The following is a 25442-nucleotide window of genomic DNA, read 5'->3' as shown; positions in this document are numbered from 1 at the left end:
AAAACAACAGTAACACACGATAATGCTTGAGAATAATGATACCACCTCTCAGTGCCGCACAAACCTCGGCAGCTGATCAGTGAGCAGAGGGAGTGAGGGAGGGAAGATGACGGGCAGCTGCCTAGTGTTGCCATCAGGTGGCTTTATTCCACTAATTAAGCAGGGCATAGCAAATGTGAAAAAAAAAAATGAAACTTCACTTATTAATTGTCATGGAGGATGCAATCTATGTTACAGAGAAAGTACATTGTATCACGCCCATGTAAATATACATTAGATAAGAATGCGCGCGCTCTTCCTCTAGTGTTGCTAAAACATGATCCTTTAATTTAATAATTCGTTCATAACATTTAAAACATTGGAATATTGAATAATTTCCTTCATGACCTCACAAAAACACCACAACTCATTTTTCGTAATGTAGAGAAAAATAATATTACGTTTTTGATCAGATAAATATCACCATTTTTTGTTCTCTGGGTTTCACCGTTGGGCCTCCACTGTGAGAGCACAGCTTAGCGAGCTGAGCTCGTGGGCAGTCCAGCGTAGAGTAGTCTATGTCTAGGTATATACTTTGTTATTTTTAAGGTATCAGTTTTCTCGTGATTCATTTCTAGTAACCCGAGTACTTGTTATAAAATAATTGTAAAAAATGTAAAAGGAAAAAAAAATGAGGCATTGTAACGGAAAAGGTGGTAATAGGAAGTAAAGTCAGCTGTTAATTATATTAATGTCAATTATACAATGGACCAAAGTACAGCCTCCAAAAAGTGCCGCCTGGGGCGGACCGTCCCCTCCGCCATCCCTCCCCTAGTTACGCCACTGCCTTGTGCATCCCTCCTGACGTGTTAGAATTTATTGGTGATAAAATCTCACCCTGTTGCTTTGTCTGTATGTTTGATAAGAGTGAATAAAGACTGCGTAGACTGCTTCTACACGGCCGAGTGACTGCCGTTGGAAAGATTAATATATTTATCTGACATGTTCCATCCATTTTAGATCCTATGAGACTTTTTTTCTTGTCAATATCTTTTAAACAAACAGTGGATCAATATAATAATTTGGCACAACTTGTTTTATGTCATCCCCTGATTTGTGGCATTAAGAGCTTACTCTTGGTTTTAAACGTGAGGCTAGTAAGAGCCGAGTAAACGTTCGGACAAGGAAAGGTTTTACATAGCACTGTTATGGCGTAAATTAGGGGACAGCGTCAAATAACCTGTCCCAAAATATAGCTACTGATCCAGCTATTTGTTTTAAAAGATATTTTCAAAAAACGATGCCTATTTGCGTCTGAAATATATAATGGATCCACTTTGGGTTTACAGCGGCAGCCAATAAAAGGGAGTGCAAAGAGAGACGAAGGGATTATTGTTAGCCCTTCTGAGTATCTTGAGAAACGAAGAGATGTGGGTGCACAGGTGGGCTGAGGTCAGTGCGGTCAGGGGAAGTGCAACTTGTGACTTGAGAGCAGTAGTAGTAATATGTATGATACATAGTAGCAGTAGTAGTAATAGTAATAGTTGTAGTAGTAGTAGTAGTAGTAGTAGCAGTAGTAGTAGTAGTAGTAGTAGTAGTAGTAGTAGTAGTAGTAGTGGTAGTAATACATATGGTACAAACAGACACAATTTTTTATCAGGCTGAGTTTTTTGGAGAAATTGTGGGGCGGTCTGTGCTCAAGGCAGTCCTTCGTTCCGCCTCCTCGCTGCATCACCACTTAATAATTAGCGTTAGAAGCCTCGAGTTTCGGTATATTCCACCCACCACATACGGAGAGAACAGACGCTTGGTCTTAGGCTAGACAGACTGGCTTTTGGCTGTTTGGATCACGGGCAGAATTATGACATCGTTTCTTGGATTCGCTGAGTCCTGTATTATCACCTTATTCTTCCCCAGCCTCTCCTGCTTTCCATTTTCTTCCTTTTTTGTTATCCTCGAACTTTTTCTCTTGCTTCTACTTCTTCTTCTTCTTCTTCTTCTTCTTCTTCTTCTTCTTCTTCTTCTTCTTCTTTAGAAATCGGATCTGAAAAATGTTATTTTACGAGAACTACCACAAACGAACATTCGTTGCATCGTAATGATACTTCGCAAATGAACCATAATTTTTCCAATCTATTTTACATATTTTTACACAAACTTTTATAGAGAGGTTGCAGTGACGTCAAGCCACTTCGCTTTTCTTTAAAGATGTTGCCATGGCAACGCTGTTAGCCATGTTGAGAGGAAAAGTGAATGTAAATAAAATGTATTTGTGATGTGGTCTGAGCTAGTAAGTAGGAGGCAGTAAACACCTATTGAAACAATAATTACTCCCAGTGAGGTCCGAAGCACTGCATCAGGGGACGCTGTGAACTTACCAATAACCCAGCTGTGACCTCACTGATCGTTTCCCTTTGTGTCTCACAACACAAGGGGGCAATCACAGCCTGCCCTCTAAAGACAACTCTCTTTCTTTACACAAAACTACATGCACCTAATTATATACATACCCTTCACTCAAAATTCTAAATTAAATATAGCGACTCCTACACCAGCCTCGGAAATCCCGCCTGGGGAGGGGATAAAAATGTCCCCAGGTCGGACTGCTTATCTGGTATCAACCTTAAATGTCTTGACACCCTTTCAACTTTTTAGTCATTAACTCCTGCAACATTCGCAGGTTTAGGTCCAATTTTCAATTTGTAAAACACCACCTTTTCTTTACTAAGCCTCATCTTTTTTCACCGAAACACAAGTGTCTGAGGCAACTGACAGTAGCCCCTTTTCTTTTCCCTTCTACTTTCCCTATCCTTATTTTCAATCCAAACTGGATGTTGCGTCTTTGTGCGAAGCGACTTAACCTTCTCTTGTGTCCATGCTCATGAATCTCTCGAATTCTCCACCACCTGGCTACGACTATAGAGTCACTCTTAAACTAAATTTATCTGTGCTTTATACCTCTCACCTAACTATAGACTATAAAAAATGTTTTGAATACTTAACTTCCAAAATCGAGCACATCTGATCTCTATTCTTGGAGACTTCAATGTTCACCACCAGCTTTGGTTTTCCTCTTCCTTCACTGACCATCCTGGTGAACTAGCCTTTAACTTCGCTATCCTTCACGACCTAGAGCAAATAGTACAACACCATACTCATATTCCTGATCGTCTTGGGGATACACCCAACATTCTTGACCTTTTCCTGGTCTTGACTCTAATCCTGGTTATGCTGTCAGCCAATCTCCTCCACTGGGCTTCTCCGAGCACAACCTCATATCTGTATCTTATTCTATAGCTCTAATTCCTCTTCAGTATCCTCCAAGCCAGAGGTGCCTCTGGCGTTTTGCCTCTGCTAATTGGATGGACCTGAGGATATATTATTCTGATTTTCCTTGGAATGATTACTGCTTCCTTGCCAAAGACCCGTCTCTATGTGCTGAGTACATACCTGAGTTGATAGTGTCTGGCATGGAGGTGTACATTCCTCACTCTTTTTCTCGACCTAAACCCTCCAAACCATGGTTTATTACAGCTTGTTCTTGTGCTATACATGATAGAGAGATGGCCCCACAAAGGATGCTTGAGCCTTCCATCACCTGAATCTCATGCACTTTATATTTCTGCCCCGAATCATGCCAAATATGTTCACCATTTAGACAAAAAACTCCTTCATTAATAAAAGGTGTCAAAATCTTTCAATATCTAACTCCCCTCATGATTTCTAGCACCTAGCAAAAACATTTTCACTAACTTTAAATTGCTTCATCTTTCCCTCCTTTATTTCAACCTAATGGCAGCACTGCCATCTCATCTATTTCTAAAGCTGAACTCTTCGTTTAGACCTTTGCTAAAAACTCTACCTTGGATGAGTTAGGGCTTGTTCTTCTCTCTCCTCCACCTGACTACTTCATGCTACCTGTTAAGATCCTATGCAATGATGTTTTATATTCCCTCACTGGCTTTAACCCTCGAAAGGCCTATGAACCTCTGAAATTGTGCCTCCATGTTTGCACCTTGCCTAGGTCAAACTCTTCCAACTCTGTACATCAACATCTACCTTTCCTCTTTGCTGGAAGTTTGCCTACATTCAGCCTGTTCCTAAAAAGGGTGACCGTTCTAATCCCTCAAACTACCGTCCTATTGCTTTTATTTCCTGCTTCTGTTTCCTGCCTCCTGTTTTTCTTAATCAGTCTTCAACAGGAAGATTCTTAAACATCTATCACTTCACAACCTTATAATTATCTGATCGTCAGTATGGGTTAATCGAGATCACTATACTGGTGATCTTTTGGCTTACTGAGTCTTGGTCATCCTCTTTTAGGGATTTTAGTCAAACTTTTGCTGTTGCCTTAGACATATAAAAAGTTTTTGATAGAGTATGGCACAAAGCTTTGATTCCCAAACTACCCTCCTACAGTTTTTATCCTTCTCTCTGTAACTTCATCTCAAGTTTCCTTCCTGACCGTTCTATTGCTGCTGTAGTAGATGGCCACTGTTCTTCTAAATCTATTAACAGTGGTGTTCCTCAGGGTTCTGTCCTGTCACCCACTCTCTTCTTATTATTCATCAATGATCTTCTAAACCAAACTTCTTGTCTTAACCACTCCTACGTTGATGATACCACTCTGTACTTCTCCACGTCTTTTCGTAGATGTCCAACCCTTCAGGAAGTAAACAGTTTACGCAGGGAAGCCACAAAACGCCTGACTTCTGATCGCTCTAAAATTTCTGACCGGGGTAGAGCAAACTTAGTATTGTTCAATGCCTCAAAACTCAATTCCTCCATCTATCAACTCGACACAAACCTCCAGACAACTATCCCTTCTTCTTCAATGACGCTCAACTGTTTCCCTTTTTCTAAACTGAACATCCTCGGTCTGTCCTTTACTTATAATCTAAACTTTAAACTTAATATCTCATCTTTGGCTAAAATATCTTCTATGAAGCTAGGTGTCTCTGTTCGTTTTTTTTTTTTTCACTCCTTCCCATCTGCTCTGTGCAGGGATCTTATCCATTCATGTATGGAGTATGATTCACATGTATGGATTGCATCCACACACACCACTCTTTTAGACAGGGTGGAATCAAAAGCTTTTCGTCTTATCAACTCTTTTCCTCTAACTGACTGTCTTCAGCGTCTGTTTTTTTATCACCTCAATGTTGCATCTCTTGCTTTCTTCTATCGCTGTTTTTCATGCCATCTGCTCTCCTAATCTTGCTAACTGTATGCCTCCCCTCCTCCCGCGGCCTCGCTGCACACGATTTTCTTCTTTCTCTCACCTCTATTTTGTCCACCTCTCTAATACAAGGGTTAACCAGTACTCTCAATCATTCATCCCTTTCTCTGGTAAACTGGAACTCCCTGCCTACTTCTGTATTTCTACCTTCCTATGACTTGAACTCTTTCAAGAGGGAGGTTTCAAGACACTTATCCCGTATTTTTGAGTAGCGCTTTTGACCGTGTTCGGAGACCGACACCTCAGTGGGCTTTTTTTTTTTTCTTTTTTTTTAAATATTGTTACCCTTGGTCGGTGCCCCTCTTTCATAAAAAAAAAAAAAAGGAAAAAGACAGGTGGATGCTTCTTCATCTCTTGATCTAAATGATGAATGAAGCCAAGAAAAGATGTATTGCTAAAATTAATGCTTTTGGTGGCTGGGCTTTGATAGGGGAAGAGTCTCTTTCCTATATAAATGTAACTTGGCCTTTCAGTATTTATCTCAAAGCAACCAATTATTGCAATTAATTTGAAGGTTATTTCTAGCATGTTCCTTCTCAAGGCAATAAACTAATGATGGTATCAAATGAGAGGATATTGCAATGATAAAATGATTAAATGCGAGAGACTGCTGAACTACTCACATTAGATCTGTAACCCAAGTCCTGGACATTTAGATTAAGCCTAATTATCATGAAGGGTATAATAAATTATAATAAAATACATAATATAAAGACTCCTGAATATGCATTACAATTAACAGATAAAACACCGTGACAGCAATGCAAGGCGTGCTTGACCTGTCGTCAGTGGTCCACCCTATCGCCCAAGGACAAGCCACAGGCCTGGCCGGTTGGGTTTATGGTCTCAGGGGGCATTAACGCTGTTCAGGCCACTCCCTTTCCCAGGCCTCAGGTAAGGGGTTGGATGTTTGCAGTCCAGATGTTCCAAAGCACCTCGAGATGACTAATATCATTCTCTCACCCCCACACAAGTATACTTCTCACTCAGTGTCTTCTCATCAAGTGTTATTGACTTGCTTTTGTGTTCAAGTGGTGAGACATCTAGTGCTGACGGTGAAGAAATGTACTGAAATAAAATAGTTTGTGTGTTGGTAAAGAAACAATGAAGCACTGTAAAATGCACGCTTTCCACTGAAAACGGCCATCCAATAGCAGGCTCGTGCCTTGACGTACTCCATTCAAGAGGAGGGGGCTTGTGCATCTAACGGTCGATAATAGAGTATAGAAGTAGTAGTAGTAGTAGTAGTGTGTGTGTGTGTGTGTCTGTCATATCAGTACAGTTAGAGAGAGAAAAAACTTGCAAATATTTGAAAAAAAAAAAAAAACGGAATGTCTTACCATGGTCGGATAGTGCAAGCTTCTGCTGCTTCTTGCATAAGGTTAGCTAAAGTGGCATCCAAAGTCCTTGGTTGCTGTAGCTGATGATGGCTGGGTGGTTTATTTACGTTCCTGGCAGTGATCCAGCAGCAATGAGTTTGGTCGCGGAGGTGGGTGTTGTTACTATGGCTCGTGAAGGTCATGGCTCTTCCACATTCCTCGGATCTCTTCTCTTACCCTTTCACTGCTTTCTGACACACATCTTTCCTCAATGAATAACAACTCTGAGACATTTTCTTGTTTATTTTACAGCCACCTCCAAACATTGTATTAACTAGAAATTGTAAAACCTAATATCTTTTATCTCCTTTTTGCTTGTAGACGCTTGCGAAAATTCCATGCATTACTTTTAGTGTTGTGAATTGTTACGTATCGCAGTGAAAGAGTTAGAAGCTAGAGAGATGGACGGTCAAATGGATTACTTTATCACTGGAAAGTTGTCACCTGGGGTAATGTGTGGGAAGGGCGTCACAGACAGGTGTGTGGTGTGGGAAGGGCTTCACGGACAGGTGTGTGGTGTGGGAAAGGCATCACGGACAGGTGTGTGGCGTTGGTGGCCATGTGTGTTTGCGTTTTCTAGTGAACACTTAATGCTACACTCGATCAGGTATGGTTTTATCTAAATAAAATGCACCACATAATGTCTGGATTGCGTGAACTCGTGACATGTTCTCTCTCTCTCTCTCTCTCTCTAAATTCTTGTGGAAGTTGGCTGAAGAACTTCCAGGAAGTTCATCCACACGTTCACCCAGGAGCCGGCCCGTTGCCTGGCTCAGGAACAACAGGGCAGATGGCAGCGCCAAGGTCATACAGTGCTGCTGGCGCCATGAGTAGCTTGTTTCTGTTTGAATATTTTATTTTCTTTGTACCTTCTCCGCATCATGATCACAGTGACGCGTTTAGGTCGTATGCTGTTGATGCCGAACACTTTACGTACACAGCTTTAGAAACTTATTTTGTGTTGTTCTGCACCCTACACACACACACACACACACACACACACACACACACACACACACACACACACACACTCACACACATACACACGCATTGGCATACACACTCTAAGCTCTCTCCAGGAGGGTGCAATAAGTGGTCATGAGTCTAGCACATCCCCAAGACGGTGGTAGTGGTGGTGGTGATGAAGTGCACACAAACGCCTGTACACAACATGAGTCGGGGTTTCCCGCCAATACAAAGCGCGAAGAATTTACATGATAAAGATGAAAGAAGTCTTTGGTACATGGCCGGGTTTTGAAGATGTGGGCCGTGTTGCATAGCCCTGTGTCGCGGGGAGGTGGTTGAGAGTTGGTTCAAGGGCGCGGTGATCTCATTGTTAGGAGATGGAGTCCTGCAGGAAGATGGACATTGATCAAGCTATCACCGAGAGGCCGAGGAGCACCGTTTCTTTCCGATCAGCCCTGTTTATCGGGAAGGGCTGGGGAAGGTTGCCTCTGCAAAGGCGTTGTCAAATTAGGTAGATAAATAAATAAAATAAAACACGCTTCCCCATCGCATGCTGGGAATGTGTGACTGTCTAAGCCTTAAAAAATGCAAACGAATTATCGGTCGGTGCTATAGGCAAAAAAACAAACAAACAAACAAACGTGGACAAGCATCCTACTGAAATGCTGGCCGCCCCAACACCCACGGCGCGTCTCTTGCTTCCTTTGACGCGCCCAACCATTCTTTCTCCTACGCCATTCTACCTCATCCTCTCCCTCTCGCTGCACGTTCCTACTGAGAGTTTATATATATATATATATATATATATATATATATATATATATATATATATATGAAATGATAGGGAACAAAATTATATATGTTGGAAAAAGATAACGTTCATTTCCCACGAAGCCCAAAATTCCTACATAAACTCCTGCACTAAGAGAGTGCTAGTTTCTAGTAAGCCGGGCAGAGAGGAAACAGTAGTGAATATCTAATACAGTAATATTACAATGATCCTACCTATCCCGAACACCGTTGAACTAATATATCCTCGGCGTACTGATTAACTGATGGATTAGCTGCAATTACAGTCAGTTAGTAGACGTCGTTAGACCGCTTGAGCGAAGCTGGCTTTAGTTGATCAAAGATAAGAATAGTACACTATAAAGCAGGGAGCATCACAGCGGCCATCATTATGTAAATTATGGAGGCTGATGATGTCATGAACAAACTGGTCTGTGAGTAGGGCATAAAAGGCGCTGAAGGGAACGGTTGGGCCTCAGAGCGTCCCTGCACCTGTCCTGTGTTGTGCTCAGTCCCACACAGTCTCTGTTTGTAGTTGGCGTCGATTCCTTAACACATCACGATTTATTACACTATCACTCTCGAAGCTTTTGATTCATAAGTTCGGGGAGGGACGTCTCAGCAGTATGGGTCACGCTGTGGGAATTTTTCTGAGCTGCCTCTTGGTACTACTGGCTCATCAGTGTGAGGCTGCTATCATAAATGAAGAGGTCACTGTAAATCCAAGTAAGTCAAGGTGACATGTAGAGGTAAACACATGTACAGGTAGTAGGTGCTTAGTGATTTCCCCTTGCATACCATTCAGATGATTTTTGTAATAATACTTTTTATTTCCAAGCTACTTAAACGTCAGTGGCCTTTAGTGCATTATATAAGGTAATGTAAGGCAGGCAATGTAGTCGTGTCAGTTGTCAGTCGGACAAGCGTAACAGCGAGGTGTAATGAGGAAAGTGTGTTACGTGTGGCCTAGCCAAGCGAGAGGTGAATGGCAGGCTTGCAAGGCCTCAGGCCGCGCACTGAGGGTTCGGGGAATACCGTGAGGATCGGAACTGCATAAGGTAAGGGGCGCCAGGTGAGCGGTGGCGTCACGGTGAGGGAGGGCTGAGTGGGGTAGGCAGTATGTGGCGGCCGGCAGACACAACGCACCTTGAATCACTAAGAGTGCCTTTTGTAGAGCTGCCTCTATTTGGGGAGGGTGGTGGTGGTGGTGATGACCTGTGAGAGGGTTGTCAAGGTGGTGATGATGGTGGTGATGGTAGTGGTGGTGGTAGTGGTAGTGGTGGTGGTGGTGGTGATGGTAGTGGTAGTGGTGGTGGTGCTAGTAATGGTGGTGATGTTGGTGGTGATGGTAGTGGTAGTGGTAATGGTGGTAGCGGTGGTGGTGGTAGTGGTGGTGATGGTGATGGTGATGGTGGTGGTGGTAGTGGTGGTCGTGGTGGTGGTGGTCGTGGTGGTGGTAGTGGTGGTGCATGGTGAAATGTGGGAGAGTCGTCATGGTGGTTACACAGAGTTACATAGAAAAACAGGCCACAACAGACCTTGAGGTCCTCACGAAGTGACCTGACCTAGGACTGCTAAAATAATAGTAGAAGAAAAGGACAGGAAAGCAGAAGGCTCTCTCCACCCTCCACTCCCTCCGGCATAAGCCGTACAGGAAAACGGGTCGGAAAGAAATACCTTACGGGATTAGAGAAGGAAAAAACCCGAAGGAAATTTTATAGGAAAGAAAATAGATGAAATGAGGTGCTCTCATTTCCTGAAGGCAAGGAAGTTAATCACTAGCAAACAAACGATGTTAGTCGCGGATTGCAGGCAAAATATTTGTCAAGACGACGTTCAAAAGTCTCTACTGTATTGCAGTCTATCATGTTTCGAGGAAGCCCATTCCATAGATTTACTACTCGTTTTTTTTTTTTTTTTTTTATTCATGAGAGTTGAAGAATTTTCCAACAATTTTGCAACCATTTCCTCGCGTGTAATTTCAAGAATCTATCGTGAAATACTTACTGCAGTCCATGTTATCAATGCCTTTGATGATTTTAAACACCTGTATTAAGTCACCTCTTAGTCTTCTTTGTGTTAATGGGAATAGATTTAATTCTTTCAGACGCTCTTCGTATGATTGGTTTCTTAGGGTTGGTATTATTTTTGTTACTCCACGCTGAACTTTCTAATTTATCAGTGTCTTTCTGGTAGTAGGGGCACCATGTTTGAACGCAATATTCCAAAAGGGGACGGATTAAAGTTATGCAAGGTGAGGATTGTTTCCTTAGATTTATATTCAAAAGATCTGCCGATTGAGCCAGTTATTTTATTCGTTTTCTTTACGACTTCTGAACATTGTGGCTAAGTTTTAGGCTACTCGATATTGTTACTCCTAAAATCAATTTCGCTGTCAACACTTGTAAGTTAGATACCATTTAAAATATATTTTACTTTCTCCTTTCCATACCCTATGTGAAGCACTTTGCACTTATTTGCATTAAAACTCATCTGCCAGGTTTGTCCCCACTCTGACAACATGTCTGGATTTTTCTGCGTGGTGATGGTGGTGGTTGTGGTGCATGGTGACCTGTCAGAGGGTTGTCACGGACAGGTGTGTGGTGGTGGTGGTGGTGGTGGTGGTGGTGGTACATGATGACCTGTGTGGGAGTTGTCACGGATAAGTGTGTTGTGGTGGTAACCTGTGTGGGGGGTCGTTACAGACAAGTGTGTGGTGGTAATGACCTGTGGGAAGGTCGTCACGCACAGGTGTTTCTCATGGTGCTTTCCTTACTCAAAACTGGTAGCTAATAGTTTTACTGCCATACATTTTTTTTTCACGAGGCAACATTACAACACTGCAATCAACTTGCTATCCGCGGAAGGGACGGTAATATCCTTGCAAAAAAAAAAAAAGTCCAGGAAACATTAACAGATGCTAATTATTTACTCGAGTACCACGAGTATTTTTCACTAACAGACCTTCCATTTCGTCAGAATATCCAAACGCCTGCTGGGTCCAGGAAGAGATGAAGGCATATAAGGTCGGAGAGACGTGGCAGATGTCGAAGACCTGTGGGAGAAGCACATGTATACAAGGAGATGGTGCGCTCTTCGTGCAACACAACACGTGAGTGTAGACGAGCCCTTAGTGGTTCAGCGGTGGTGGTCAGGCCTGCGATGTGGGCTGCTGCCTCTTGAAACTGGAGGTGACAGCACACACACACACACACACACACACACACACAGAAAGAGAGAGAGAGAGAGAGAGAGAGAGAGAGAGAGAGAGAGAGAGAGAGAGAGAGAGAGAGAGAGAGAGAGAGAGAGAGAGAGAGAGAGAGAGAGAGAGAGAGAGTCTTGCTTCTCAGTCTGTATGTTTTTTCTTTTTTGCTCTTCTGTGCAGACATGAAGTGACGATTTACTAATTATTTTCTGGTGCTTTCCATCCTAAACATACACACACACACACACACACACACACACACACACACACACACACACACACACGCGAATTCACAGTGTCTCTGCACTCTCACAGGTGCGGTGTCATCGCAGTGGGCCCTGGCTGTCAGCGTGTAGAAAATAAGCGCGAAGCGGACTATCCAGATTGTTGCCCATCACTTAAGTGCAGCTAAAGGCAAGTTAGGGACGACCACACCATAAGACTGCAGAGGCGACACCAACATGTAGTATGTTGTGGATGACTTATGTCATTCACAACCTTAGTTTATAAGTTACGAATATTTTTACTATTAGCTACCTTGTTGACTAACTAGACACGGTGTCAGCTGTAAGACTGTGCTTTAGCCCCAGGCATCAGGCAGCGTACTATCCTCCCTTCCTGTTGAGGCCGCGCTGCACACTGTTGCTACACACACACACACAAACACACACACACACACACACACACACACACACACACACACACACTGACGCCCCCCATCGCAGGAAGTATGTGGACGACTGCACCGTGGGCGTCCCAGTCTCCAACAAGAACCCGGACTACTCGCCACTGCAAGCAATTTTGGAGCGACTGCAGACGTGGACGGAGGAGAGCAGGATGACCATCAACCACAGCAAAACTGTGGTGATGCATTTCTGTACCTCCTCTGTACCAGTGCCCCCTCCCCAGCTCAAAGTGGGCCCTTACCCCCTCCAGGTGGTCCGATGTGTCAAGCTTCTCGGAGTCACTGTGGACGACCAGCTGACCTGGAAGCAGCATGTCGCCAGCACCGTGATCCGCTACCTACAGGTTGTACATGCTGCGCAGACTCAGGTCGCTGGGGACGCCGACAGACGAGTTAAGGGGGGGTGTACCTTACCTTCATCCTCCCCAAACTCATGTTTGCCTCCCCAGCGTGGTCCTCCTCCCTCACACACACTCAAGAGCTCCAGCTGGAGAGTGTGCAGAAAAGGGCGTGCAGGGTCATCCTTGGCCCTTTCTACACCATCTATGATGAAGCCCTGACCACCCTGAGTCTGTCCAGACTATCCACCAGGCACCGAGAGGCTCTGGAGAAGTTTGGAAGGGGACTTCTGCATCATCCACGTCTCAGACACATGCTGCCGCCTGACGCGCCTCGCCCGGTCCGTGGCATCAAGATAACGCCCCTAATAAAGGCGCCGCGCGCGGACCGGTACAGACTCAGCGCGATTCCCACCATGTGCGAACCATCAATCAATAGTATTTCCCTTCTAGATTAGACTTAGTTTTAGGATTAATGTTAAGTATTTCCCCACCCCTTTCTGTACATTTTCAGTTTGTTAACTGCCTGCCTGAATAATAAACAGTTTATTATTGTTACTATTATTATTATTATTATTATTATTGTTATTATTATTATTATTATTATTATTATTATTATTATTATTATTATTATTATTATTACACACACACACACACACACACACACACACACACACACACACACACACACACACACACTCTTCCCTCCTAGATTAGACTTACCTTTAGGATTAATGTTAAGTTTTTCCCCATCCCCTATGTACATTTTCAGTTTGTCAACTGCCTAAATAATAAACCGTTTATTATTATTATTATTATTACACACACACATAGAAATGGTGCGCCCTCGCTCCTGTTCAGCAAACATTTAAGGCTATCTGTATTACTATATTAAAAAAAAAAGTCTTACTGTCATCTAGTCATGATTTCAATTTTTTTTTTTGTTCAGGAGATCATTTTACTGATTATGTTGTGAATGGGATAAAATACACACTTTGGTAATGGTACTACGTAATGGTAATGGTACTTATATTATTGTCCCATACATATCTACACACTTGATAGCGATAGAGTAACGCTGGCCAAGTTTTGTGCTGTTGTGGTTGTATTTGTGAGCGATGGTGGAGCTGCTTCACGGGACGGAAAGCACACACACACACACACACACACACACACACACACACACACACACACACACACACACACACACACACACACACACACACACACACACACACACACACACACACACACACACACACACACACACACACACACACATATATATATATATATATATATATATATATATATATATATATATATATATATATATATATATATATATATATATATATATATATATATATATATATAACAGTACAAAGGAAATTAACACCTCACTATGGCAGGAAATAAATAGAGCAGGCAGGTACAAGCAGTTATATATTGTACATAGTTAAATTTGGTTGCTGGGGCCGCCTGGGCTGGCGTCCGGAAGACAAAGGGGTGAGGGTTGATCTCACTCCCACGTGGTGATAGCCGAGACGGCCAGAAGCTGGCGTCAGATCCCAGGGGAAGAGCGCATCATGGAATGTGGGCGGCAAGTGTGTGGGAGTGTCCCTACACCAGCACAATGTGTGGTAGGAGATTTTTAATTTTAGGAATAACGACTGGAGCTTGTTGGTGGGTAACAATGAAGCAGAAGAGTTTATTACGGTAATTCAGGATATTTTTTTAAAAACAGGTAATCTTAGAACACACAAGGGGGAATTCTAGATTTAATTCTAATAGGGAGGAAGCAGTTACGCAGGAAGAGTTTGGAGGACAGCTAAGTAAGAGACCATTGTGAAATTAGATACAAATTAGAATATGAGGAAAATTTTAGAAGTAAAAACACTAGTAAAATATCTGACTTTAGGAAGGCAGATATTGAGGGATTAAAAAGGTACCTCAGAGGAGTTGACTGGCAACGGTTGCAGGGGGAGGTAAGGTCCAGGAGAGCTGAGAGAGATAAGGCAAGGTGAGGGATGTGAGGTGAGGTGTGAAGGCAGGAGAAGGGGAGAAGGGTCGAAGGAATGAGAGAGAGGGAGATATGTGTGAGTATGTCGGAGGGTCAAGTAATGCTGATATGGGCGAGGTGAGGTCAAGGCGAGTAGAAGATGGAGTGGAGAGGATGAAAGGGGAATGAGATGAGAAGATTAGGGGAAGTGAGTGAGATGTGTAAATATTTCGTTAATAAATTACATACAGGACAGTTAGCAAACATCCCTTACAGAGCAATAAGATCATAGAAAAATTATCCTTAACGGATGACTGTTAGGTTAAAACACTACATAGGGCGGAAAAGTATATATATATATATATATATATATATATATATATATATATATATATATATATATATATATATATATATATATATATATATATATATATATAGAGCTCTGGTCTCCATCTTACAAGAAGGATATAGATCTATTAGAATCAGTAAAAAGGAGAATGACTAAAAGGATACAGGGGATGAAGAGTATTCCTTACGAAGCGAGATTGAAGCTGTTAAATTTGCTTTTCGTCTCATCAACTCTCCTCTAACTGACTGTCTTCAGCCTCTTTCTCATCAGAGCAACGTTGCATCTCTAGCTATCTTCTGCAGCTATTTTCATGCTAACTGCTCTTCTGATCTTGCTAACTGCATGTCTCCCCTCCTCCTGCGGCCTCGCTGCACAAGACTTTCTTCTTTCTCTCACCCCTATTCTGTCCACCTCTCTAATGCAAGAATTAACCAGTGTTCTCAATCATTCATCCCTTTCTCTGGTAAACTCTGGAACTCTCTGCCTGCTTCTGTATTTCCACCTTCCTATGACTTGAACTCCTTCAAGAGGGAGATTTCAAGACACTTATCCTTCAATTTTTAACTACCGCTGTGGACCATCTTCAGGGACCGGCATTTCAGTGGGCTTTTTTTTTTTTTTTTTTTTTTTTTGTTGCCCTTGGCCGGTGTCCCTCCTGCATAAAAAAAAAAAATCTTTAGAGTGACGTAGGTTAAGAGGGAACCTGATAGAAGTCTATAAGTGGTATAATGGTTATAATAAGGGGGGCGTAAGCAAAATTCTTAGGATCAGTAACCAGGATAGAACAAGAAGTAACGGGTTCAAGCTTGAAAAAATTAGATTTAAAAAAGGAGATAGGAAGAAATTGGTACTCAAATAGAGTGGTAGATGAATGGAATGGACTCAGTAATCATGTTGTTAGTGCTAAGTCATTAGGGAGCTTTAAGAGAAGATTAGACAAATTTATGAATGGGAATGATAGGTGGAAATAGGTAGGTATGGTTCATACAGGGACTGCCATATGTAGGACTGATGGCTTCTTGCAGCTTCCCCTTAATATATATATATATATATATATATATATATATATATATATATATATATATATATATATATATATATATATATATATATATATATATATATATATACACACACACACACAGGCGGTGTTTATTAAAAAAAAAAAATAGCAGACAGGCTGTGCGACTGTGCAAGTTTGACTTGCAGAGACCACAAAGTCTACTTATCCTGGTCTCTTCAATGGCTAGAAATATCTCTGGATCAACCTCGGGTTAATTGCTAATGAGTTGATCTGAATCTCTTTCATGAAGTGCTGCCACTATTCAAGGTGTGCGGTGGTGCCTTGGTGAGGTAATGATCTGTACCTTCAGGAATCAATAAATGTGAGACACCTCGAGGAGCTTAAGTCTTCTGAGAATTTCATTAAAAAACACTTTATAATCATGAGGTACATCCAGCTTGTCGGGATCGAGAGCAATGGTTTCTCTAGCGGTGATCCTCGCCAGCACCTCATCGTGCAGAATGACGGGGATGCTCACCTGGTAGCGGCGAGGGTGGAAGCGCTTCACCAGCCACGCACACCAACCACATCGTTGCTGGGCGTGGTGTTGGTGCTGTTTGCGCACCTCCACCGTGATGCAGGGGTGACGGAAGTCGTGCTTAGGCCACATGCGAACGTGCATTGCTACGGTGTCCAGTCTGCAGTAATTCGCCATCCGCCGCAGCAAGGGGAAGTCACACGACTGCTCCATGTTCAGAAGGGCCTCCACCATGCTAGGGAAATGAAAAGTCAGTCGTCAAAAGATAAAATACTCATATCCCTATTGTAAATGAGCCACAGAGGAGTCTTTACTAAACCTGACACTAATTCGGAGAACCTAATGTGTTGAGGCACCAAGAGCCTTCTAAGCATTGCCATGTTTTCATTATCATATAATCTGAAGGAAGGAAGGAGTAGGAATGTGACTCACCTGGCGAAGCGCGTTAGGTGTGCCGAGTTCCGTAGTTCACGGATGTCACTGACGGCGAGGGCGACGAGTAAGTTCGCCAGCACAATGGAGATGAAGACCACGGAGAAAAAGATGAGGGCGTAGCCAGTGATGGGAATGGAGTCGAGCTGCTCCGCTAGTGAGTCGGTGACCTCCACAGACCCCACCATCATGGTGACGCTCTTCAGGAACAGCACGGGCCAACTGCCGTACACGGGGTCCTTCCGGTTTTCAGCGTTGAAGGTGAAGGTGAGGAACATGATGGAAGTAAAGCTAAGCAAGAGTGTGCTGTACACCAGAAACAACTTCAAAAATTCTTTGGCCACTTTGATGAACATAGCAACGTACAGCCCGTATGAAGGATATTTCCTGAGGATAAAGAGGAACTGTAGTTGCAGAAACAGTAGCTCTAAAGAACCAATGTTGTTTTCCACGTATTCTCTTTCGTGCAGTCCTCGGCACCAGTACAGGACAAGGAGGCTCGCCACACACACCACCGACGACAGTTGGAGCCAGAAGTTGGGATTACAGACACATGCTCGCCACCCGTGAATCCTGAGTCTGTTAAACTGAGTCATAAGGAGCAGCAGCGTCATGACACTCAACAGCCAGTGTAACCCTTGCATTGCCGCCAAGTCAGGCTCGGTGTGGGGGCCCTCATCAGCACCAAGCGTGGCGTTAGTGGTTCGCTCTTCTTCATTTATTTTAATCAATTCGTGCCTGAATATGAATAAACTTGTCAGTATTGCATAAACCACAAAGTACAATAGGTATCCAAGGAAGATGAGTTTCATTCTTTTCCACTTGATAAGAATAAGTACATGACACACAGGGTGGCTCAGAATGTCTCGGTTGCCTGTCTTGATAAAGTACGAAAGAAGCCGGCACTGTTGTGCCCCTGAGTTGCTCACTAGTGGCAGGAAGTTAAAGGTGATTGGAGAGTGACGACTGCTGCCGTCATTGGTGACGAGCAGGTGGTCCAGCAGACGCTGCAAACCATTGTCAGTGGAGAAGATGAGCCAGCGCATCGCACACATGCCCCGCAGATCTTTCTCTTGCAGGTCGGCCCCCGCCTCCATGAGGGCCACCATCACATTGAAAGCACCCGCTTTGGCAGCTTTGTGTAGCGGTGACTGCCCTTGGTTGTCCAGAGTCGTGACTATGGCGCCGTGCTCGAGCAGAATCTTCACCACAGGCAGACAGCCACTGGCCGCTGCATCGTGCAGGGGTGACATTCCCCTCATGTCACTAAGATTGAGGGCTTTGGTGCTGGTGGTGTTGATCAGCATCAGGGCGGTGATGGATTCGTGCTTGGCTATGGCGGCATAGTGGAGAGGCGTCTGGCCGTACTGGTTTCTGACGCAGACAGACGCTCCTCGCGTCAAGAGTTCTCTAACGCCCTCCAGCCAGCCCACCTCCGCGGCGAAGTGGAGAGGCGTGATGAAGAAAGGTCCCCCATGGCCATTAATGCACTCCGGCCCCTTATGCACATATTCTTGCAGATGTTCCAGTGACCGAGTCTCAATGGCATTAAAGAAGTTTCCAATCTTGACATCCACTCTCCCACGTTTCTCTCCTAGGAAAGAAAGAAAAGAAAAACTGTGAAGACAAACAATCAACGTTATAAGAAAATATACCCATCATAGAGCGTCCTGTCTGAGCTTCCTGCCACAATTTGTTCGTCAAAGTCCAGCTATGCCGCACCACTCACCCATGATGCTGTAGTGTCTCTTCCTCCGTATGGAACTCATCGGGGACGACCCCACTACCTGGGGGAGGGAACGTGAAATATTAGTTGGTATATTTATTGGGTTATTTTATAGTTAAGCGATTGTGGTGGGTGGTATCTGGTATAATCTGTCCTAGTGTATCCAAACAAGTGTTACTACAGATAAACTCGATAATGAGGGGACGATGTAAATAACGAAGGAAACATTCAAACCTTCGCTGAGTGTATAAAGATTAGGCCTTAATAATTATACTATGCTTTACAAACTACCTGCATATGCACTTTTTTTATCCCTTAAGGCACCAAGAAATCTTTTTTTTTTTTCATGTAGAAGGGACACTGGCCAAGGGGAACAAAAATCCAATAAAAAAAAAAATGCCCACTGAAATGCCAGTCCCATAAGAGGGTCCAAAGCGGTAGTCAAAAATAGAAGGATAAGTGTCTTGAAATCTCCCTCTTGAAGGAATTCAAGTCATAGGAAGGTGGAAATACAGAAGCAGGCAGGGGGTTCCAGAGTTTACCAGAGAAAGGGATGAATGACTGAGAATACTGGTTAATTCTTGCGTTAGAGAGATGGACAGAATAGGGGTGAGAGAAAGAAGAAAGTCTTGTGCAGCGAGGCCGCGGGAGGAGGGGAGGCATGCAATTAGCAAGATCAGAAGAGTAGTCAGCATGAAAATAGCGGTAGAAGACAGCTAGAGATGCAACATTGCGGCGATGAGAGAGAGGCTGAAGACAGTCAGTTAGAGGAGAGGAGTTGATGAGACGAAAAGCTTTTGATTCCACCCTGTCTAGAAGAGCAGTATGAGTGGAACCCCCCCAGACATGTGAAGCATACTCCATACATGGACGGATAAGGCCCTTGTAGAGTTAGCAGCTGGGGAGGGGGGTGAGAAAAACTGGCGGAGACGTCTCAGAACGCCTAACTTCATAGAAGCTGTTTTAAGCTAGAGATGAGATGTGAAGTTTCCAGTTCAGATTATAAGTAAAGGACAGACCAAGGATGTTCATTGTAGAAGGGGGGGGACAGTTGAGTGTCACTGAAGAAGAGGAGGATAGTTGTCTGGAAGGTTGTGTCGAGTTGATAGATGGAGGAATTGAGTTTTTGAGGCATTGAACAATACCAAGTTTGCTCTGCCCCAGTCAGAAATTTTAGAAAGATCAGAAGTCAGGCGTTCTGTGGCTTCCCTGCGTGAAATGTTTACCTCCTGAAGGGTTGGACGTCTATGAAAAGACGTGGAAAATTGCAGGGTGGTATCATCAGCGTAGGAGTGGATAGGAAAAGAAGTTTGGTTTAGATCATTAATGAATAATAAGAAGAGAGTGGTTGACAGAACAGAACCCTGAGGAACACCACTGTTAATAGATTTAGCAGAAGAACAGTGACCGTCTACCACAGCAGCAATAGAACGGTCAGAAAGGAAACTTGAGATGAAGTTACAGAGAGAAGGATAGAAGCCGTAGGAGGGTAATTTGGAAATCAAAGCTTTGTGCCAGACTCTATCAAAAACTTTTGATATGTCTAAGGCAACAGCAAAAGTTTCACCAAAATCTCTAAAAGAGGATGACCAAGACTCAGTAAGGAAAGCCAGAAGATCACCAGTAGAGCAGCCTTGACGGAACCCATACTGGCGATCAGATAGAAGGTTGTGAAGTGATAGATGTTTAAGAATCTTCCTATTGAGGATAGATTCAAAAACTTTAGGTAGGCAGGAAATTAAAGCAATAGGACGGCAGTTTGAAGGATTAGAACGGTCACCCTTTTTAGGAACAGGCTGAATGTAGGCAAACTTCCAGCAAGAAGGAAAGGTAGATTTTGACAGACGGAGCTGAAAGAGTTTGACTAGGCAAGGTGCAAGCACAGAGGCACAGTTTCAGAGAACAATAGGAGGGACCCCATCAGGTCCATAAGCCTTCCGAGGGTTTAGGCCAGCAAGGGCATGGAAAACATCATTGCAAAGAATTTTAATAGGTAGCATGAAGTAGTCAGAGGGTTCTGGAGGAGTGGGAGGAACAAGCCCAAAATCGTCTAAGGTAGAGTTTTTAGCAAAGGTTTGAGCGAAGAGTTCAGCTTTAGAAATAGATGTGATAGCAGTGGTGCCATCTGGCTGAAATAAAGGAGGGAAAGAAGAAGAAGCAAAGTTATTGGAGATATTTTGGCTAGATGCCAGAAGTCATGGGGGGAGTTAGATCTTGAAAGGTTTTGTCACTTTCTGTTAATGAAGGAGTTTTTGGCTAGTTGGAGAACAGACTTGGCATGGTTCTGGGCAGAAATATAAAGTGCATGAGATTCTGGTGATGGAAGGCTTAAATACCTTTTGTGGGCCACCTCTCTATCATGTATAGCACGAGAACAAGCTGTGTTAAACCAAGGTTTGGAAGGTTTAGGTCGAGAAAAAGAGTGAGGAATGTACGCCTCCATGCCAGACACTATCACCTCTGTTATGCGCTCAGCACACAAAGACGGGTCTCGAACACGGAAGCAGTAGTCATTCCAAGGAAAATCAGCAAAATACCTCCTCAGGTCCCCCAACTAGCAGAGGCAAAACGCCAGAGGCACCTTCGCTTAGGGGGATCCTGAGGAGGGATTGGAGTGATAGGACAAGATATAGATATGAGATTGTGATCGGAGGAGCCCAACGGAGAAGAAAGGGTGACAGCATAAGCAGAAGGATTAGAGGTCAGGAAAAGGTCAAGAATTTTGGGCGTATCTCCAAGACGGTCAGGAATACGAATAGGGTGTTGCACCAATTGCTCTAGGTCATGGAGGATAGCAAAGTTGAAGGCTAGTTCACCAGGATGGTCAGTGAAGGGGGAGGAAAGCCAAAGCTGGTGGTGAACATTGAAGTCTCCAAGAATAGAGATCTCTTCAAAAGGGATGAGGGTCAGAATGTGCTCTACATTGGAAGTTAAGTAGTCAAAGAATTTCTTATAGTCAGAGGAGTTAGGTGAGAGGTATGCAGCACAGATAAATTTAGTGTGAGAGTGACTCTGTAGTTGTAGCCAGATGGTGGAAAACTCTGAAGATTCAAGAGCGTGGGCACGAGAGCAGGTTAAGTCATTGCGCACATAAACGCAACATCCAGCCTTGGATCGAAAATGAGGATAGAGAAAGTAGGAAGGAACAGAAAAGGGGCTACTGTCGGTTGCCTCAGACACCTGAGTTTCAGTGAGGAAAAGAAGATGAGGTTTAAAAAAGGAGAGGTGGTGTTCTACAGATTGAAAATTAGATCTTAGACTGCGAATGTTGCAGAAGTTAATGAAGAAAAAGTTGAGAGGGGTGTCAAGACACTTATGGTCGTCGACGGAAAGGCAGTCCGACCTGGGGACATTTATGGCCCCCTCCCCAGATGGGGACTCCGAGGCTGGTGTAGGAGTCGCCATGGTAATTTTGAAATTTTTTGAGTGAAGGGTGTGTGTGTTATTAAGTGCTTGTAGTTTTGTGTGGAGGAAGAGAGTTGTCTTTAGAGGGCAGGCTGTGACTGCCCCCTTGTGTTGTGAGACACAAAGGGAAACGTTCAGTGAGGTCACAGCTGGGTTTAATGATAAGTTCACAGCACCCCCTGAACAGTGCTTTAGACCTCACTGGGAGTAATTATCGTTTCGGCAGGTGTCTACTGCCTCCTCCTCTTAAGAGTTTACAACGTGCATTCAAGTATTATCACAAAAACTTCAGAATTTTTTCTAGTAATGCAGGAGGATGCGAGAGAGAACGTAACAGACAAAAGTTAATTATTTCCAATTCGTCTTTTAGCTCGAGCATTAGCCAGACGCAGTGTGTATGATAGTGATAATATAAGTAGTACATATCAGTCTTCTGGTAATACGTCATTGGGTTTTCCCTTTTTTGATATCAGTTTCTCAGACTTCCTTCTTGCCATCTCGTACAAGCCAACGTAGGGAAAAAATAAAAATGAGAGAGAGAGAGAGAGAGAGAGAGAGAGAGAGAGAGAGAGAGAGAGAGAGAGAGAGAGAGAGAGAGAGAGAGAGAGAACTGAGCATCGAACAAGGTATTATAGGTAGCAAATCTCTCTCTCTCTCTCTCTCTCTCTCTCTCTCTCTCTCTCTCTCTCTCTCTCTCTCTCTCTCTCTATCTATCTATCTATCTATCTATCTATCTATCTATCTGTCTATCCATCTATCTCTTATTTTTCCCTACGTTGGCTTGTACGAAATGGCAAGAAGGATGTCTGACAAACTGATTGAGAGAGAGAGAGAGAGAGAGAGAGAGAGAGAGAGAGAGAGAGAGAGAGAGAGAGAGACAAAAAAAATAATTATTCATAAACATAAAGGAAATACACTTTAGCTTCTTACCTCAGGGTGCAAGGTATTCATGAAGAAGTGATGTACGTATACTGCAAAGAATAAATGACTAGTGAGCGACAGGTATCACTTATATACCCCTCAGCTTTTCCCTATTGGGTCACATCGCTTCACTCTCCCTCCGAATGGTGATATGTAGAAGAAACACACTACACCGTGAATTGCATCAGGACGATCTACGGGTTCCACTGGCCATGACTTAAACCAAGGACAATCGTGATACGGAAGTAGTCAAAAGTCAAGTTTAGTCTCTCATGGAAACTATTTGCAGAAGCATATGAGTTGATTTGTCGTGTTTTCATTGGTATTATTGTCATTAAAAATTAGAATGATCCAAAATTCTGATTAAATTATCCCTAAAATAATAATGATAAAAAAAAAACACTCATTTTGTGGTCTTGAAGACCACAACAAGTTCCAGTACGTAGATTCTGTTAAAATCGTTCGAAATCAGATGTCTGAGATCATCTGAGAGAACATTTATGTGGCCTCGGAAACGGCACGAATTGTAGTGTTGCTAAGCAGCACCTATACATCCAGCACATTCCACAGTTGTACAGTATTCTCACCACCAGGCACACAACCACACCACAACCACTCGTTAATGTGTGTGCTTATCGGGTCGTGTGGAACATCCGGCGGCGCGCTGCCAGAGGTTAGCGGCCAGCTGCGGTGAGCTGTTCATCGCACTGCTAAACACTTCGCCGCCGTACTATACCTCTAATACTTTAAAAAGGCTCCAGTGGACGTTTATGAGGGTTTCAAGTGAGTTTTGATGATTCTAGTGATTCATGAAAACTCGTCAAAATAGTTCTTATGAGAGAAAGAATGGTTTCAAAATACAGATACCAGTAAGCTATTACAGTTGAAAGGACAAATTTGGGGTTATCACTAATCACGATGATAACATACTTGTTACCGCCGAGCGGGTGAAAGACCGCCGAGCGGATGAAAGTTGTTGTTGAGCAAGTGTATGCTAAATAATATGATCTGTGTTATGAAAGTTGAAGTGAACTACTATATGAAGCATGGGTAACACTAAGGAAACTAAGTTATTAGAGTAGAGATTATGGAAACTGAATTCATTATAGTAGTTAAACACAGTAGTAAAAATGTGTGAGAGGAACTAGCTGTGGAGAGCTTAGCTGCAGAGAGGTAGTGAGAGTTGTGTTAAGAGTTGAGTTTACGTGGTAAAGTTGATGACATGGCGCGAAGGGTAGATCAGACACAGAGGGATCTCCGTAGAGGAATGAGTCACCCAGGAACTATTGCTGACCTAAGGGTAAGACGGGCAGACGTGAGGCGCCGAGGGCCAGCAGGAACGAAGTCCGGAAGGACAGATTCCTTTGTACCGCCACCGAGTTAGGGTGTGACTACTCCAGGAAAGATCGGACCACTACAATACAGACGCAGGTGCTACTTGGTGACAGGCCTCCTTAAGACCCCCAAACACGTGAGTTCCACATCTGTATTACGAGTGGTTGATTGTCCTAATTAGCATAATTCATAATTAGTGATACGTTATGTTGATACAATATGTAATGGTTAGTAGTGCTACATATGTCTTATGTTTATTATGTATGTCTTCAGGTTTGACTGAATGCAATAAACAATTCGCGTCACCGTGTGGATTTAAAATCCTTTAGCTGCCTCCGGGCGGCTACAATAATGAGTATTTTGTATATTTGATTACCAAGATATTCACATGAGATTTGATTACCAAGATATTCACATGTTCGATGTTATTTATTCTTCACGAAAACTCGATGAATTGCTTGATTTCTTCTGTTATATAAACTCTCTCCTAATTATAACATAATATTCCAGTTGCATTTTCATGGACATCCTTATCTTTTTGTGTCATCCACTTCTTGAATTTAACTCTAACAGAATTCTGCATTTTCTTCCCTTTCGTGACAGGAATGTGTGTAATTCCTGCTTCTTTGACTTGGTTTGTTGTAGGAACACTTTAGCTGCAGGATATTGGACTATAGTCTGAAACGCTTCTGGCAGCATATCCACTACCTTCAAAGTTACGCAGGTTTTTAAGGATGTCTTTTTTTTTTTTTCTTGTTCTAGTAACAAATTTACTGGAGAGATACTCTTGGGAATCCGGCTAATCACCTCTGTGACCTTTGACAGTAGTCATAGTGAAAAAGCAAAACGATTCAGAATACGGATTGTACGTACAATCCAATATATATATATATATATATATATATATATATATATATATATATATATATATATATATATATATATATATATGTGTGTGTGTGTGTGTGGTGCGCAGGTGTAAACAGACCAGGTAAGGTGCTCTTCCATTTTCTTCAAATGCTGTGCTAAATACAGCAATGGCAGCTCAACAGACAACAGAGGAGGCAGACTAAGGCACCTGGATTCTGTTAGGAGAGCATGTAGTGTGATGGGTTTCGGACTTAGTCTAGAAACGGAGTGAAATATAT

The 25442-nt window shown here is 43.0% G+C and overlaps 1 protein-coding gene across 1 annotated transcript; it reads right to left on the bottom strand.

Moving 5' to 3' along the window:
* Positions 1-16172: 16172 nt before the first annotated feature.
* LOC135105689 (transient receptor potential channel pyrexia-like) lies at positions 16173-23524 on the bottom strand. Its single transcript, XM_064014075.1, has 5 exons — positions 23506-23524; positions 22969-23009; positions 18637-18694; positions 16908-18501; positions 16173-16710 (listed from the first exon to the last, which is right to left on the bottom strand). The coding sequence occupies exons 2-5, from the start codon at positions 22987-22989 to the stop codon at positions 16311-16313; spliced, it is 2073 nt and encodes a 690-aa protein (XP_063870145.1). The 5' UTR covers positions 22990-23009; positions 23506-23524; the 3' UTR covers positions 16173-16310.
* Positions 23525-25442: the final 1918 nt, after the last annotated feature.

This window comes from Scylla paramamosain, chromosome 12, assembly GCF_035594125.1.
Source record: "Scylla paramamosain isolate STU-SP2022 chromosome 12, ASM3559412v1, whole genome shotgun sequence".
In the NCBI taxonomy this organism is placed as follows: domain Eukaryota; kingdom Metazoa; phylum Arthropoda; class Malacostraca; order Decapoda; family Portunidae; genus Scylla; species Scylla paramamosain.
The sequence above is the reverse complement of the archived record's forward strand: the minus strand, read 5'-3'. Positions and strand labels throughout refer to the sequence as shown.

Bases quoted from the DNA above. Each gene is read 5' to 3' on its own strand.
- LOC135105689 (XM_064014075.1), bottom strand. From the start codon at position 22,989: ATGAATACCTTGCACCCTGAG. The intron at 18,502-18,636 runs GTGAGTGGTGCG...TTTCTTTCCTAG, and splicing joins GAGACACTACAGCATCATGG to GAGAGAAACGTGGGAGAGTG. The intron at 16,711-16,907 runs GTGAGTCACATT...TCATTTCCCTAG, and splicing joins CACCTAACGCGCTTCGCCAG to CATGGTGGAGGCCCTTCTGA.